The sequence below is a fragment of the Orbicella faveolata genome, unplaced genomic scaffold (assembly GCF_042242905.1).
Source record: "Orbicella faveolata isolate gen_17 unplaced genomic scaffold, um_ofav_v1 contig_35, whole genome shotgun sequence".
Taxonomy (NCBI): Eukaryota; Metazoa; Cnidaria; class Anthozoa; order Scleractinia; family Merulinidae; genus Orbicella; species Orbicella faveolata.
In genome coordinates this window covers 25720010-25736967 of record NW_028301564.1, presented here as the reverse complement: position 1 = coordinate 25736967, position 16958 = coordinate 25720010, and the positions used below count along the sequence as shown (strand labels likewise).

General features: G+C 38.7%; 1 protein-coding gene across 4 annotated transcripts in view; it reads left to right on the top strand.

Annotated features, from left to right (window-relative positions):
- The window catches only part of LOC110049178 (uncharacterized), a 65559-nt gene that overhangs the window by 5290 nt on the left and 43311 nt on the right, over positions 1-16958 (top strand). For all 4 annotated transcript variants that reach the window (XM_089272570.1, XM_089272569.1, XM_089272568.1 and 1 more), the window contains exons 2-13: positions 1836-2085; positions 2369-2519; positions 3028-3133; positions 3567-3619; positions 3711-3959; positions 8142-8223; positions 9109-9158; positions 12133-12232; positions 12947-13005; positions 14313-14439; positions 15526-15762; positions 16629-16842. In XM_089272570.1, coding sequence (XP_089128696.1) covers positions 1841-2085; positions 2369-2519; positions 3028-3133; positions 3567-3619; positions 3711-3959; positions 8142-8223; positions 9109-9158; positions 12133-12232; positions 12947-13005; positions 14313-14439; positions 15526-15762; positions 16629-16842 — 1673 coding nt within the window. In that variant the 5' untranslated portion in view covers positions 1836-1840. The remainder of the gene's footprint in view (positions 1-1835; positions 2086-2368; positions 2520-3027; positions 3134-3566; positions 3620-3710; positions 3960-8141; positions 8224-9108; positions 9159-12132; positions 12233-12946; positions 13006-14312; positions 14440-15525; positions 15763-16628; positions 16843-16958) is intronic.

Genomic DNA, 16958 nt, shown 5'->3' with positions numbered 1-16958 from the left:
TAAAGCAAGTTAATTTTCTTACTTGAATTCGAGCAGTGCTTGAGAAAAACCTGACACTAAATTTTTGATCGAGCATCTCGAAAAGTACCGAGTGAAGTAGGTTCCTTTACAGCGTGTTTGGACGTCTGCGGCGTCTCATCTTGATCGAATGAATCGTGCATCATGCACAAGAATTGTTGAATGGATTGTAAATAGAAACATTGGGATATTTTAGACATCAATCTATTTGCCGTGAATCACGAAATTTATACCCGAGCCATGCGTAAAACTTTGAGTACGTCGCTTCCTGTTTACTTCCTTGTTTCAGAAGTAGTTAGTCAATATTTGAACTCTCAGCAAAAGGAAATGGATAGTTTTGAGATGGATAGAGGGCCGGTTCGAGATGGCCGAAGTGAATGACCAAAAAAGCATATTCAATAGGAAATGACAGAAGTGAACTCAAGACAACGGAGTTCGAGTTAACGACATTCAAAGCATGTCTCATCCGCTCATAAACGTTCATCAATTTATGTATGTTGCCAAGCTAGTCTGCCGGATCTGTTCCTGCCTTCAGCGGGTCAAGTTCTGCTATAAAGCAGACGCTGGAATGTCGTTTTGGTTTCTCTTTTATTAATTACCGGCTGTACAACTTGGACCAAGATTCAGTTCTCTCCGAAATTCTCTGTCGGCGTCTAAATTTAATATGTGCTAATTTGTTTGATATTTGTGACTTTTTATCGTCACGTGATTGAGTCATAATAACAATAGAATGATTACCATAGAAACAACCAAAGACTACCACTTACTGCGTTTTAGCATATTTTAGTCGCGACTGTCACAGTGTTAGAGAGAAAAGAGGAACTGTTTTTCACAATACGCTAGGCTTTGGCAACACAGCTTTGGCTACATGGTGGATAGAAGTGTATGACGGGTTTAGTTTTATTTATTTGAGGTTTCAAAATACAAAAGAACGAAAAATAATGGAATAATACTACATAAGTTGACAGTCTTATCTACTGGACCCTGGAGCTAATATTTTCTCCAGTACACATGTCTTAATATCTTATTAAAATTTAAATTAATTCTTTCTCCGCATTTACTGAGAATCAGTACTCCGTTCACCATGATCAAAGTCTACTTGCCAGGTCTTCTGATTACTCGGAGCGTCTCACCCTGCGCCTTGACTTTCGCTTAGTTATCGACGAAACATTAGTCGCGGAACTTATGCGTACTATTAGCTTGATGCCCTGACGATCTTCGGGGCTGAACAATGAGTGGCTCAAAGAGGCTGATAATATTTGACCATGCATATGTATCGAACGATATTGCATTTCACACATGGTCTAACATCTTTCAGGGCCGTTTCAAGCAACGTTCTTGTAACGTGGAAACATTTACAAAATACGTAGTCGTTCCGGCAGTAAATTTTTGCAATGGAAACTGAAACCAGCTTTGTGATGAAAGTGCCGTGCTTATAACTGAAGTCGATTTCTTAGCTTTACTTGCTGACTCTCAGTCGATGTTATTGCTGTTTACAAAGTCGGGCTAATTAAATGTGATTTAATAGATAAAAATGCAAAACAAATAAATAAACAATAATGATAATTTGCTCTCTGTTTGATATATCGAATTCGGCTATTTATCATCATAATATTTACGGAAAGTTTATACATGTAAACGACATGGCTGAATGTCTGTTTACAGCTGTTAGATTTACGTCCAAATTTGAAGATTTCTACTTCAGTGGTGAATTAACATCTTTCGTATAATCATCAACTGCGGAATATTACCTTGTAATATTACTGAAATGGTCTTTGCTTCGTTATCAATGATGTTTTTCCTTTGCATCTTTTCAGTAACTATGGGAACCAAAAGAAAAGGAGGTGCCTGTAACCTAATCTCCACTTCTGAAGAGGACGAAGGTAGTGTTGGAGGAAAAAGGCCTTTCCGGAAAACGTTTCGAGTATATTCAAGTGAATTCGTAACATCATCGAATAGAGATGAAAGGAAGAAGGCCGCTGTAAAGATTACATTAAATGTGAACACAACTGAAGGAGAGATAAGGGAAACTCTCATTAGAGAATTACCACAGTTGAGAAGCAAGCGGTAAGAATAGCCTTTCCTACAGATTATGTTATTACACAGGGGTATATACAGTGTACATGTTTTTAATATTAGTAACTATTTACAACTTTCGGATCCGCTTCTTCTGATAATACTTGAAACCGGCGGTCAGTAATGCTATTCACCGATAATTCCTCATTATACTGGAGCTAGAGTTCTATAGAGATAGGCTGCTCATTATGTAGGCGTTCCACTGGAAGTTTTACGTTTTATGATATTCCAGTTAACATGTGATGTTTTCTCTTGATATCTTTGTCCATTCTAGGTTTGCGTTTTTCACAAAGGATGAAGCAGGAAAGAGGTACTTCTGTCCTTGTTCACTTCAGTGTGAAGGAAAAGACCACTCGGCGGAATGGAATGGAAAGAACATTCTACGAGCAGCAAAATCAAACAGAGCTGTATACGTCTTAATTGAGGTATGAGCTAATGCGTTTGTAAACTACTTACACTATTTAAAAATATTATTCCCTGAGAAAAGTGTCATGACTGCTGCAGCGTACAGTCATTACTATAAATATCTATAGTGCTGACGTCGAAAAAAGCCTTTGTTTAACGGGATGCGTAGACTTTTAACAAACTCTGCAACTGCAACGGTATTTAGTTTGTCCTGTCACTGTAGGCGTAAATTCAATAGAGGACATTTGTGTTTCTTATTGAATCTGTATGTAATCGCCACTTTTGGCTCACTTGTTATTGTTCTTGTTTTATTTTTGCCATTTATAAATGTGACAACAACACATCAATGTATATTAGGCAAGGACGCCCAGGGAAGCCAATGAGGCTTATGTTCAGGTCTACCTAAAATACCTAAGTCTGAAAAGAGTCTTAACTTGGATCTTTAAGGCAGTAATGGACTGCTTAAGATGGTTTGAATGGATTAGTTTGTACAAAATCACTTCTGTTTTCTTTTTTCTTTCTTTTAAGAGTACCACTATGGAAGAAACCAGATCAGGAGGAGTTCAAAATGACACATCAACGAACCCAGTACTCAGTGGTCCACAATTTCACGGTTCGGTCGGGCAATACTCAAGTGAGGAAAAATTATTTTGCTTATCAAGAAAAGTTCTTTCTAATTAAATTTATGGGTTCGATGGACGTGACTTAGATAAGCAGAAACGATGTAAATTTAACAAAATATAAACTCCGCATTCAGCGACCCTATCTCAGAGTAAAAGATCATAATTCAAACTCAATATCAGCCCTGGAGGTTTAAAAATAGGATCTAATCCAGCACATTCCTGCAAAATCGCAAGGAATAGCACCTCATACTTCAACATATTCCGTGTTTTGTAGTCGAAAATGCAATTAAGAAACTTTTTTAGCTCTGCGACCGCGCTCGACAGGGGCAGAGTTACTACAGCCCACAAAATAGAGATTGAGACTTCAGTAGATGATAACTTGCATAATTTTATGCTTAAAACTTATTTGCATTACTGATGAATTTATTGTCATCTGTTTTCTAGGTAACACACAGAACCAGAAAGAAGTGAGAGTTGTTGTTAAAAACTATCAGAGTGTAAGTACTGACAATTTTGATCACTCTGTTCGTTTTTTCACTGCTTTGATTTAGCCAGCCAAATCTCATTTGTATAACTCGCACTTACTAGGTGAGTTGTCCCGACTTGTCTTTAAATGGTTTGGAACACCAGGAAAACACTTCAGTACAACCGCTTTCAGCTAACCACGGAAACGACCCCAATCAATGGCCAACAGAGGTAACCCAGCTATCACAAGAACAGACAGTTCCAGAAACTGAATATGAAAAAGTGAAAGGTGGTGGTGGAGTAACAGAGGCGAAAGACGGGGAAGGAGAAAGACAAATCGACATGGGTGACGAGGAAATGCAAACAGACATGGTATGTATGGCTGAGACAGATACTCCAGAAATTTTAAGAGTGTGTCCACGAGAAAACCAGGCAAAACCAGGCAAAACCAGGCAGGAGGTGATACAGCTCAAATCAACGATTTTATGGTTGGCCATTCGTTTCAAAATCACGACAGGGTATACGCGGGTTTTTCTATTGCGTATACTTGTTTACATACGTTACGTATGGGCTTTAAGCTCATATATACGACCGTTTAGATCGCGTATATACGCATTTTTAAAGGGCCACACATTTGCGTAAATTCAAGCGCGAGGATATGCGAAATAAATGCCCAAATATACGCGTCCTACAAGGACCCATATATACGCGTGCTAAAATGCGCGTATATGCGGGTCTCGTAAATTACGTTATATATGCCAGCACGAAATGTGTCTTTTTAAGAGAATGGCTGTTCGTGTATGATAGCAATGAAAATTACTTTAACTAAAAATCGTCAATATGGCGGCAGTGGCGAAATGGCTTGTCTTGCTCTATCTGCTATTTAATGTTTGTTACTGCAGCTCCCCCAGTGACTGAACTTCTACAAACAGTTATGCGTGTTTTGAATGAGTGTTCAAGATTTTATCCCCACGCTAATCGTAACATGGCAGAGAACTTGATCGTTCGTCGTGAAGTTGCTGTGGATTCTGTTCACCGTTTAGGACAGAATGCTCAGAGAACTCTGCCTCTCGAATTGCCAGTGAGACAAATTCAATACTTACTACATAGATGGGAAATGTTTGCAGTTTAGTTTTGAACTTGAGTAATCTCAAACTATGCAAAGCATAAGCAGTGGAAAACAGTTTTATGAGAAAAATTTATATTTGGGTTAGCTTTTAATCCTGGGTCAGCGTTAACCGGCTTTCGAACAACCCGGCCCTGATGATTCGAGAAATAAGTCTGACGTGGGTTTTCAAATTCTGGTATCGGTATTATGCTGGGTCATTTGCCAAGTAGAAACATCTATGTTCAGCGTCAGCATGTAAGGGAAAGGTTTTTTCAAACTGACTCAGCAGGGTCTGATTTGAGGTGGTTCAATACCATCACAAGGCGTCAGGGGACCTAATTCTCTCTGGCACATTGATGGACTACACTGCCAGTTGGAGGTTTGTGATACATGGTGGTTTTGACAGGGCTTTAGACTTTAAGTTGTGCAACAAAAAATTCTGCTGCTACTAGGCTCGCTCTGTTCTTAGCTGCTGTGCAAAGTTATAGATTGCCCTCTAGAGTGTGTTCAGATGAAGGGGATGCAAATTTAGAGGTAAGAAGAGCTATGCTATGGCACAGGGGATTTAATAGGGGAAGCAAAATTGCTGGGTTGTCTATACACAACCAGTGAATTGAACGTCTCTGGAGAGAAGTCTTTATTGAAGTTGGTCAGTTCTACTACACTCTGTTCTACCAGATGGAAGAAAATGACATCCTGGAATCGATCAGCATAATCGATCTGTTCTGTTTGTATTACATATTTCTTTCCAGAATTAACAACCAGTTAAACCTCCTAGTTGAGGCATGGAATAACCATGCTGTACGCACAACCAATATGGGTGAACGCAGTGATTTCACAAGATGTATGTAATACTGGAAATACTAGCTGTCAAGGACACATTTGATGATAACACCCAACCAGATGAATTATCTTGTGAAGACCCAATAGGACTTACACTAAAATCACATTTTGTTTCCTAAAACTCCCTTTGAGGTATTGATATATCATGGGCTGGACGACCCAGTCTTCCCTTAGAAGCTGATGCAGTTGGCAAAGCCCTAGTGGGAGTACACTGAGGTGCATGAAACTGCTCTTAATGCAAACATTTCCCATCTAAGTAGTAAATATTGCATTTGTCTCACCAGCGATTCTAGAGGCCGTATCCTCTCAGCATTCGCCTTGGTGCCTCTGTCCAATGAATCAACTAACGGATTAGCCTGCGTAGCTTGGCGGTTTAGCAATTTTTTAAGCAATTTGAGCGCGAGCGCACATAGCGACAAAGCCGCGAAAACGAGCAGGAACTCCCCAGGCTCCTCGTGGCTACGCAGCATTTGGCGCTCGTTATCGCGGCCTCGCCGCTTTCTTAGCGTTCAAATTGCTTAAAAACCGCCGAGCTACGCAGGCCAGTAAACGATATACGGAGTAATCCACAGCAACTTCACGACGATTAGAGTTAGGATAAAATCTTGAACAGTCATTCAAAACACGCATAACTGTTTCTAGAAGTTCATTCACTGGAGAGCTGCAGTAACAAACATTAAATAGCAGATAGAGCAAGACAAGCTAGGCATTTTACCACTGCCGCCATATTGACGATTCCTAGTTAAAGTAATTTTCATTGCTATCATACACGAACAGCCATTCTCCTAAAAAGACACATTTCGTGCTGGCATATATAACGTAATTTACGAGACCCGCATATACGCGCATTTTAGCACGCGTATATATGGGTCCTTGTAGGACGCGTATATTTGGGCATTTATTTCGCATATCCTCGCGCTTGAATTTACGCAAATGTGTGGCCCTTTAAAAATGCGTATATACGCGATCTAAACGGTCGTATATGTGAGCTTAAAGCCCATACGTAACGTATGTAAACAAGTATACGCAAAAGAAAAACCCGCTATACCCTATCGTAATTTTGAAACGAATGGCCGACCATACGACTTCGCTCAAACTTGGCAAAAATGTTGGGTTTGGTGAGTGAGTAATTGTGGCAAAAAAAGTGGGTCAAAATAATTTATTCCCTTCAAGTTAAGGAGACCCCCTGCAAAAATGGCCATTTGACACTGATTTATGCATACTTAATAAGCCATCTTTGGTTTAGTATTTCTACAAAAAGAAAAGCCATGGGAAAATGAAATTCACTGGATCATGTTTTACAACTATCAGTCTACAAGCACAGATGTTCATTTTAACTAGGTGATTTGGTTTCTCTCCGTGCCTTCATCTTGAGGTTACTGTAGACCTTCAGGGGTGCTTTCCGGAAAATGCTTTCTTTACGCGCTGCATTAAAGAAAACCACGGTAAACTATATATCATTATAAAGCTGATAAGCTGTAGAATCCGAAAATAACAATAGATTTTGTTGGAACATTCGCGTCGGAAAGCAAGGTTATGTGTTTATTTTAACTGATTTTAAGACGGTAGTGTTGTGATGTTTTATTCCTGACATCAATCTGTGTCACCAATTATTTTGAGACTGAGAAAAGAGGAATTTTTTAACCAATTATTCTCATAAACATTTTGCTTATTGGCTTTGTTAAATTCGAGACCAAGCAATGGTTTCTTACCTTGTAGTAATTTCAAGATCAATTTTGTGTTTGGTTTAGTTTGGCTCGACTGCCGAATGAAATCTACACTGTTCGAGTATTTTTTCTGAGTCATTTTCTAAAAAAAAAAGGCGTTTTCTTTCTTCCTGCTTATTGTACCTGTTCACGCCCTAGAAAAGACTGTTTTGTACCTTATCTTTCGCCCAGTGACGTAAAATATTATCTTAATTCTGAAAACGTTTGGCCATTTTAAAAAACAGAGGGAAAATGTTTGCTATTTTGACGTTATCTGTGCGTCTGCCCTCTAATCGATCACGAGTAAGAACCAATCAAACTGCGAGAATAATTTGACCTATTTTACAATGTTTTGTATTGCATTGTAATTATAATGTATTGCATTGTTTTGGATTACGTATTGCAGCGCATTGTATTGTATGGCACCGTGCCGTGTATCTCAAACAAACACACCTAACGACTGCGTTTTCCTCATGCTCATTGGGCAGGTGAAAGGGGTACCTTTCTCTTTGGAAGGTATATGAAACTTTCTGAGATATCCCCGGTCCTCGGGAACTGTAGTTTACTCTACGGAATTAAACCCAGTTGTCCTGTGCTGTTCCCTTACGTTGCTCATGTTTACTATACCACACTGTACCTGTACTGCCTTTATATTGTATTGTACTAGATCAGAACAATTTATTGCACTTTGATCAAACAAACGCCGCCCATTGATTAATACTTTGGGATTAGTCATTGGACAGAATTTACCGACGTTCGCATCCTGAGGTAAATTAAATACAAAACTTTCCAAAACAAACGAGGCAAGGTGAGGAAGGAACAAATATATGAAACACTAGCATAAGTCATTTATCGACACAAATAATATCATATTGTTACCTTTTTGTTTTCCTTTAGTGGAAAAACGACGTAGCGTCTACAAGTGAAAACGTTTTTCCGGAAAGGTACTTTGATAGTGGCTTTGATACATTGTCATCAGGTTTGTTGTATTTTTTTTATTTCATTGATATATATCAACATTGTATGATTAACGTTTTATTCTTACATCACAACTTTTCAGTCCAGTAAAACTGTTATATGGGATAATAGAAAGATACACCCTATTCAATGGTTTGACAGATAATACGGGTACATAATTTCGAAACTTTAAATCGCCGGGAAAAAATACACAGAAACGTAAACCTAGAAAGCAAAAACATTTTATAATACCAATATTTGGAAGCTTAAATCCTCATATTAGCACTTACTAGGAAATATTACCTTTGAAATTACAAGCAAATTCATGTTTCCACCTTGGTACATATAAATCTTATTTATGTCATTTTTAGGTGATTTTTATTTAGGAGGGCTCCACTGAAAACCGCCTTTGGCGAGTTGGATTCCCTCACTAAATATTATTATTATTATTATTATTATTATTATTATTATTATAAAGGGGGTGGGGGTGGTTGGACCCCTTTAGGTTTTCATTTTGATAAGATATATCAAGTAATGTATTTTTGTTCCTCAACTTGCTTTAGACGTCGGGGGACTCAGATTTTTCATTTGTCCTACGCTCGTGACATAGTGGACATTTCGTCTTCATCTATCTTTAGAGAGTTTAAGCATGGCGTTTACAGCCAACGGCAAAAATGAAGACTTAATTGAGTTTTCAGTGCAAGAAGACAATAGCTTTAATAAGACTTACTGACAATTTAATTTTCAATATTTCGCACCGTAAATACCGAACGCTTGTGTAGTACATAATTTATTCGAGACTCACATTAGTTTACTTACTTTTCGTTCAAAATAATGAATGCAACCATGGAGACACCAATTCAAAACGTTCAACAACTTTTGTTTTACTTTTTTTTCTTTCTTTCAGAAAGTAACGCACTAGTTCCAGTGGACCCTGCAAATTGTTTAGAGGATGAGGTATTCTGTTCTCTGAGTATTGAAAACTAGTTGCTTCATTGCATTGTCAGATAGTAGCGGATCTCCTGCGCGCCGAAGGCGAGAGAGCGGAACCCCATACCTTAGAAAATCTGGTAACACATCGATTTCAAAAATTTGGGTTGTCACGTGACTTTCCACAAACGTCTGTACGTACGAAGACAAGCAATAGACTGCAAGGCTGATACTAAACATTCAACCGCATGGCCAGTACCATGCTTAAAAAACGCAGCGTATAGGATCTGAAAAGACCTACGGTTTCTCATTTCTGTATTCTCGGACCGTAGGTCTTTTCAGATCCTATACGCTGCGTTTTTTAAGCATGGTACTAGCCATGCGGTTGAATGTTTAAATGTTTAGGCTGGCCTTGTCTAGCCACATTTATTCTTTTGCTTTTCGAGACACTAATCTTGACACTTGGTCTCCTTGCGCCCCGAAACACGTGATGTGGCAACGCTGGTTTCGGGGCGCAAGTGAGTTCAAAGTACGGAACTTGATATAGTGAACGGGTCATTTTGCAATTTATGTGCGTTGGCTGTTGGGCTGGCGTTATATATCTTCGCTACACAGTGCTGACGAGTCCCAAGAAGCGCGAAACAGCTGTCCACTGTTGCGATCCTACTTTATCGGTTCTTGTCATGTTGGTGTCTCGAAACGTTTTTCACGTAGTATCAGCCTTGCAGTCTATTGCTTGTCTTCATACATTTTTTGGCTGATCAGATCTCTTGTAGATCCTATGTTGGCAGCGTTTATCGTACGCGGTCCCTTGCAGTTTCTGGTTTCTCATTTCTGTACGTACCTAAGCCAAACCCCATACCTTGAAAAATAAGAGAGTAGTACCATAGGTACATCTTTAATATTGGACATTCATATAACGATTAATTGACAGCTGTCAAATCAAGGTTGACCAGTATCACATAACAATATCGCGGACTCAGGTTAAGAGCTCTTTTGTTGAAGTTGACCGCTGACGAGATACTGTTTTTTGGATGGATCGTGGGCTCAAGCCAGGTTATTACTCTGGGGGACAAAGAGGAAGTGCGTGTAAATGCAAAATTTCGGGGCAAATTAACTTTTCTTCCGACATGTTCCTTGCAAAATCGTCTATTGGAAAGTCCCTTTTATATTGCGTACGTAATTTCTACAACCTTGGGTACACTTATTGGGTATAGTTTGTTAAAATTCAACTAGAAAAAAATTGTGAAAGGACACACTGAACCTTTACATGCTCACAACAGATAAAGCTTTATATTACGTTTTCTTGAAAGTTTGTCCATGACTTAAACGTGAGTGGTTATTTAGTTGGACTCAGATTTTTCCTTTGCTTGATACAGGGTGGAGTGGGTTATAAATTGATGGTTTCTATAAAGGAACCATAACAAAAGAAACCATAAATTTAAAGTGATTGACAAATCGCTTTAATGTTATCCTTCATCATTTTAGATTTTTCCTGGTGTTGGATAGGAAGTCAGATATTTGTAGCCGAGAATCCGCGTCAGCGGAGCACCATGAGTAGGCAAATCTGGAAACCTGTCGGTGTGAGAAATGTTTGCTAAGATCTCCCCAAACGTTCGGTGGTCGAAGTCAACCGTCTGGTCACAACATGTAAACAGCGTGAAATGTCAAATTGCGCAAGACATGATGGCGCCTTGCGGCACAAATTTACAAGCTTCCGAGGTCTTGTTTTCCTTCATAACACAGAAAATTGCCTCTTTTGGCCTTCAAATCGTTAGAAGAAATAACAAACAATGTTTCAGGAGCACCGAAGGGGAAAATCATGGGGTAGAGAGTCATTCAAACCTTCCAGGTGAAGGGATTCTTTTCCCTCCTTCAATAGCGGCAAATAGAAAATCTTGTTGACCCAGCCTTTAATTGAAGGCATAAAGTTCTCAAAGAAAGGTGGCCGAATGAAAGAAGTTGTAGAAAACTTCGTTTGAGATTGATTAGCATTCAAGGTAAAGCTAAGAAACGCATTTAGAAGCAGAAAAACGTTTAAAGTTTGAAAGAACATTGGTTTCGTAATTAGCTTGTTCAGGTCCATTATTCACGTCCCAAAAGCGTAATTTTAGGGACCTTACTCATGCACGTAGGACGGCGACGGCGGGGACGACGCTTATTAAGAGAAGGGTATTTCAAAGAGTTTTATTTGCCGTGAGCGATGCTGGGCGTGGGATTCTTGTTCACGAAATTGAAGGTAAAGCATTTGTATTACATCTGGACCGCAACGTAATGGCTGTAAAAAGTGGAACTTGTGATATAATTAATTTTAGTAAACTTATTTACTCTCGTTTTTCTCTAAAAATTAGCTGTTTTAAAAAGCTTAAGTGAAGTAACGTTCGGCTGAATTTTAAAAGGTTTCATTATTAGCTACAAATGTGGCAAAGGAGCGCAAATGAAAATGCTGCTGGTAAACGCAGGATCTGTAAAAGATCTGATCAGCCAACAATAGAAATAGAATAACATTGAAGCAAGGCTGATTACTACGTAGGAAACTTAACAGGACAACGACATGATCGAGTCCAAACTGAAAGCCAAGAATTGCAAACGTGGACAGCTGTTTCGACTTGGTTGGGTCTCGTCAGCACGGACGTCAACCAGCGCGAAGGCCAAGGTCTTCTAAATGCACAATGTTTACAGACTGGTCAACGTCACAAAGCATTCATATACTTCCTATCCAATACAAGGGCAAAGTTTCGACTAAGTCTAGAAAGTGATTCAGGTAGCAGATGCAAAATAAACAATTCTGGAATTTGCACACGTACTTAAAATTTCCATTTTCTCCTTGTTGGACTGCCCTTATGAATTAACGAAAAACTGAATTGTGTTATGAAAGAGACAAAACAAAAGTTAACAGAGATTACGGACGGTGAGTGGCACAGAGTCTAAAAGTAACTGTAATGACCCAAAATAGTTGGCATGGTTTGTAATGTCACTAAAATCTGCCATTCTTTCGCAGGAGCTGCAGACCGTCTTCGTGAATGATTCACCACCTATGGATACAAATTGTAATAGCACTCCATTGCTCTACACACCTATGGAATTCGAAATTTTCCAAGGTCAGGCGGTAGTTTTTGCCTTTTTTCATAGACCCTATTTAGTCCGGAGCTGGGGAAGGGGATTACACCCGCTGACTTTAACCCCTTACATTTTAATCCTTAAGTCAAAGCTGCCAAACTTTGCGAATTTATCTGGAAAATTTGGTTTGAAATGTCATCGTTTTCGAGATTTGCTGTTTCCGAGGCAATCGCGTTGTTTTTCCAGAGTTAGAACTTTCTTATTTACAGAACTTAACTTTACTTCATGGGAAGTAACAGCTAGTAAACAAAGCAACAGTTTGACGTTGACATTTAGAGAAGGCAAAAGTACTTTCAGTGCAACATTAAGGAGATCGTGTTAAAAGCTGTTGCTTTACTAGCTGTTACATCTCACGACGTATATATCATACGGGGGAAGGGGGTGTCACGTGATGATGACAACCTTAGACGACGGCAGCGTAGGAGGCTACCTACGGTCGCAAAGGACCAAGCCCCACCGATCTGAATAGTGTTGAAGGTTAAGATAAACTATTTTAATATTTTTCATCAACGCTAGAAAACTTCTAGCAGAGCTGTCAAGAGATTAGCCGTGAAGCTACATTAAAATATAACATAATTTTCTTTATGAAAAAAAAAAAAAAAAGAAACATAATAACATATCAAAGCCTTGGGGGTAGTTCAGCGATTTTTTTTTAATCATTTTCTGAGGAAGTTGAATCTTTTGTCCTTTAACAGACTTCCCCAGAACGCCACCAGAGATCAAGGAAATTGTTCCAAATAGAGGAAATGTTGCGGTAATTAAGTGCCTTACTTTCCTCTTGCTAGCTATAAAGACCTGGTTTAAAGGCAATACTTAATTGAGTCTCTTAAAGGTGTGACGACTTTTTAACAGTGCAAACACTACAAAGCTTATAAACGTTGCATTGTGTTTGGAATTTCCTGACTTTAGATAGAGTATTGATATTTTTGGTAATTTTAAAAGCCTTTGCCTTTGTGCCAGTATCGTACGCGAAATTACTTGTTTGCCAATCTATATCAGGTTGCCTTCTGGTATTGTGAAAAGCTGATACAATTAACCACCAACCTCGGAAAGTCACTTAATTAATTAGATTTAGTTTCAGAAGCATGTAACGCAATAACTTTAAGTTCATTGAGCTAGTATTCTAGTCTAAATTAATAAATGCTAAATTTCCTCACAAATACTGCTGGCTGAGAGCCAGTATATAGATTACAGTAAATTATTTCGTTTTATTGGATGGTCGAAATATCACTGTATCCCCGCCTCAATGCTAATTGATCACTCGCGGAAATTGTAAACCGAATTTCTGTGTAGAATAGCAATTTTTCGTGGACAATTCTGTCCAAAGGGAAAAGGAGCAATGAGGTTAACCCTATGTGAAGCGCCCACCCGTGAGACAAGGCCAGACCAACACTGGGAACTCCATGCCCTACTCTTTGCGATAAGCTCAAGAAGTTCAGATGCAGGAGACGGGGCTTACGGTTTACAATCCTTATCCAATCAATCAATCAATCAATCAGTCAATCAATACTTTATTTAACCATGCGACACCTAGGAGAGCAAGCGCTCGTTAAAACGTGTGCGTGAACTCAAAATTGTGTAAAAGAAAAAAAGAAATAGGATTATATAATCTATGTAAATATGTAATATGTAATAGATGCCTAAAAATAGTTATGTACAAACATAATAAGAAATGAGTTATTTAAACTTAAAATAATTGCCTAGTAATCGTTTAAAAGTTAAAAGATCGTTAGCTTCACTTACAAATGGAGGTATTGAGTTCCAAATCTTGGCGGCTATAAAGGAAAAGGACTTATGCCGCCATTCCAAATTGCATCTAGGCAAATCCAAAATTGTACCGGACTCCCTTAGGTTAGGGAACTTTGAACGTCTAAGCATTTGCAGATGTAAATACATAGATAGCACATTCTCTTCAGTTATTCTAAGACCCTGAGTGTTGGTCTAGTCTAGGGCTCGAACCCTCAACCTCCCATACAGCCGTCTGGCGCTCTACCTGCCGGGCTAGGCTTGTAGTTGACTGATTCTGAAATAACGTGAAGAATCTGCAATATTATTTCTTAGGGTGGGGAGACGTTCTACTTGTCACTTGCTGATGCTTATGTTATCCACGATTTCCAAGTACAGTTTGGTCCCTCGACAATTCCAGTGGAAAGATGCGGCGACAAAGATTTCAAGGGGAAAGTTCCATGTAAGTAAATTATTCCAATCTCACGTGTTTTGAAAACAGGCAGAACAATTGATCCTGATGGTCTTAACATCTGCGAAGAAACAAATAAGTTAATTTTCTGTTATTATGTTATTTCATTATTTTATTTCGCCTTTTAACTTTCCAATAATCGACCAAATGGCGAATCGCCAAGCCTTTAAAACTCAGTGCAAACCATGCGCTTCAGTCATCAGATACCTTTTACGAGTACGGGACAAGCGATATCCTCACGTCAGTAAATTAAAGAGGGAAGAAAGACAAATCAAAAATCAAAAATCGCACCATTCAAAAGCTATGCCGCCGGTCTATTTGGACCTATTTCTTATCAGAGTGGATGAGTGATTGAGTAAGAGATCTGTGTGTTACACAAATCAGTTTGGGATCACTATTGTCAGCCAATCAAATTGCTGCTTGTAAAGGTGAATCGTGTGTATGAAGATTTCATCCCGAGTTTTGCACAGCCATCTTTGATTTCCTAAAAACGGCACCAGGTATTGGCCACATTCCGACATTTCCGATGCTGCGCTCACGGTGGTTAAGCCCAGGACTTTGTGAGTGGGTTTTAAAAGACTTCAGAATTCGATAATCAGCCGAGGAATCATAGTAACGCTAACATACATGAAATTTCGAATGAACTTAGACTTAGCCGCTCGACAATTATGTATTTTCTAGGACAGGGACGAGTTTAGTACAGAATGCACTATTGGGATGGTGAGGATGGTTTCGAATTTCGCCCGTGATGGTATTCGTCACGATGAAATCAATATCGCCTGCATTACGTATATTTCACGAAGAAAAGAACGTTGGTACGTCGTAAATTCAAAATTCGCTTTTTGTTGAACTGATCGTAACCAAACAAACTTGTTGGATTAATTTAATCATTCCTTTTAAGAGTCCACTGAATGCTGTTTCTTCTTTTAATTCCCCTAAAAATAACTCTTGCACGCTTTGCATGTCTGTGTTTTTTATGTTTTTTGCATGTCTATGCTTTTTACCTTGAAATAGAGTATTTACTATAATCATTAAATATAACGTTATATGTTAACCAATTTTTCTGTTTGCTGGTAGCAAATTCTAAGGCAGGTGTAGAGCAAGTTTATCTGGTGAACTACCGGCTAGAGAAAATAAGCAATTCCAAACCCTTTGAGTACATCGACCCAGAAAAAGCAAAAGAGGACTTTGTGGAAAAAGACATCAACAGCTCGGAGGATTTTGAAACAATGCTATTCCTACTATCTAGAAAAGTGAGCAAAATAAACTTAAATTCAAACGAGACAAAAGATTCACGAGGGACCAATCAACCTGGTAAGCGTGACTATAAAGTGACTATACAGTAAATTTCTAGAAAGTAGTAAGAAATGTGAATAATCAAATTGAGGGAATAGTTATCGAACATTATCTCAATAACAAACCAAAAACGGCCATTATCGATCCTGTTCCGCTCAGTCGTGAAAGTAGGAACCAACCAAGGCAATCAAGTCAGGAAACACTGTTGACAAATCATTAATCATAAATTCAGACTCTTCTTAATTCTTTCGGTAAACTGACTGAACCTTGAATTAATTGGCCTTTTGATAATTCAGGGACCCCGAACATGTTGAAGTTGCAAACCACGCAACGACTTTTACGAGGGTTCCAACCTCCACTTTTCAATGCGGATCCCAACCTAACCATAGAGGTCAGTGCTCCTCCGCATCTGTAAACCAAAAAAACAAAACAAAACAAAACAAAAACAACAAAACAACACAAAAAAAAATACAAAACCAGAAAGCAATTGACTGTTCTTTTGCCTAGCTTTATGGAAAATTAAAAAGCAGTCAAGCTTCTCTAGGTGAAGTCTGAAAAAGATACATAAAGTGATTTTAGACTAAAATGAACGGGAAGACCTAGACACATTGTGCAATATCTCGCACAACATTTGTCACTTGTGTGTCTACTCCTAAAAATTCAATGAGCAATATCGCAGAAGTAGAACGAGATTCTGCTTATGAAAATTAGCCTTTGCGTGAAACATTGCTCGCGATGTTGCACCGTGTGTCTGGGCCTCTAATTTCTTTGTCGCTGTCAAATTAGAGTCTAATAATGCAATTTAATCCATGCTTAGCGGCCGCTCTCTTCTGTGTGTTGTTTAACTTCTCAATTCATCTACGTCATTGTCTTTTGGTGTTTAGGAGGTGGCAAGGCCCAGGCGCTGTCCTTACTTTACATAATTGTGAACACTGCGGCAATGTTAAATGCCGTAGATTTCTTCAGGATAATCTTTAGTACCCAAGTTGGTCACAGTGTGTTTAAGAGCTGTAAAGATGCACAAACGCCATTGGAGGAGATTGCAAGAGGACATGGACACGAGGAACTAGCTCGCCTGTTAGAACAAAAACATTCGATGTATGTTGCCATATACATCGATTACTTTAATTGTTAAAATGGAACGTTTAAATCCCTGTTTAAATGACAACACTTACAGATGTAAAATGATAAATGTTGTAATTTTACTTTCTTAG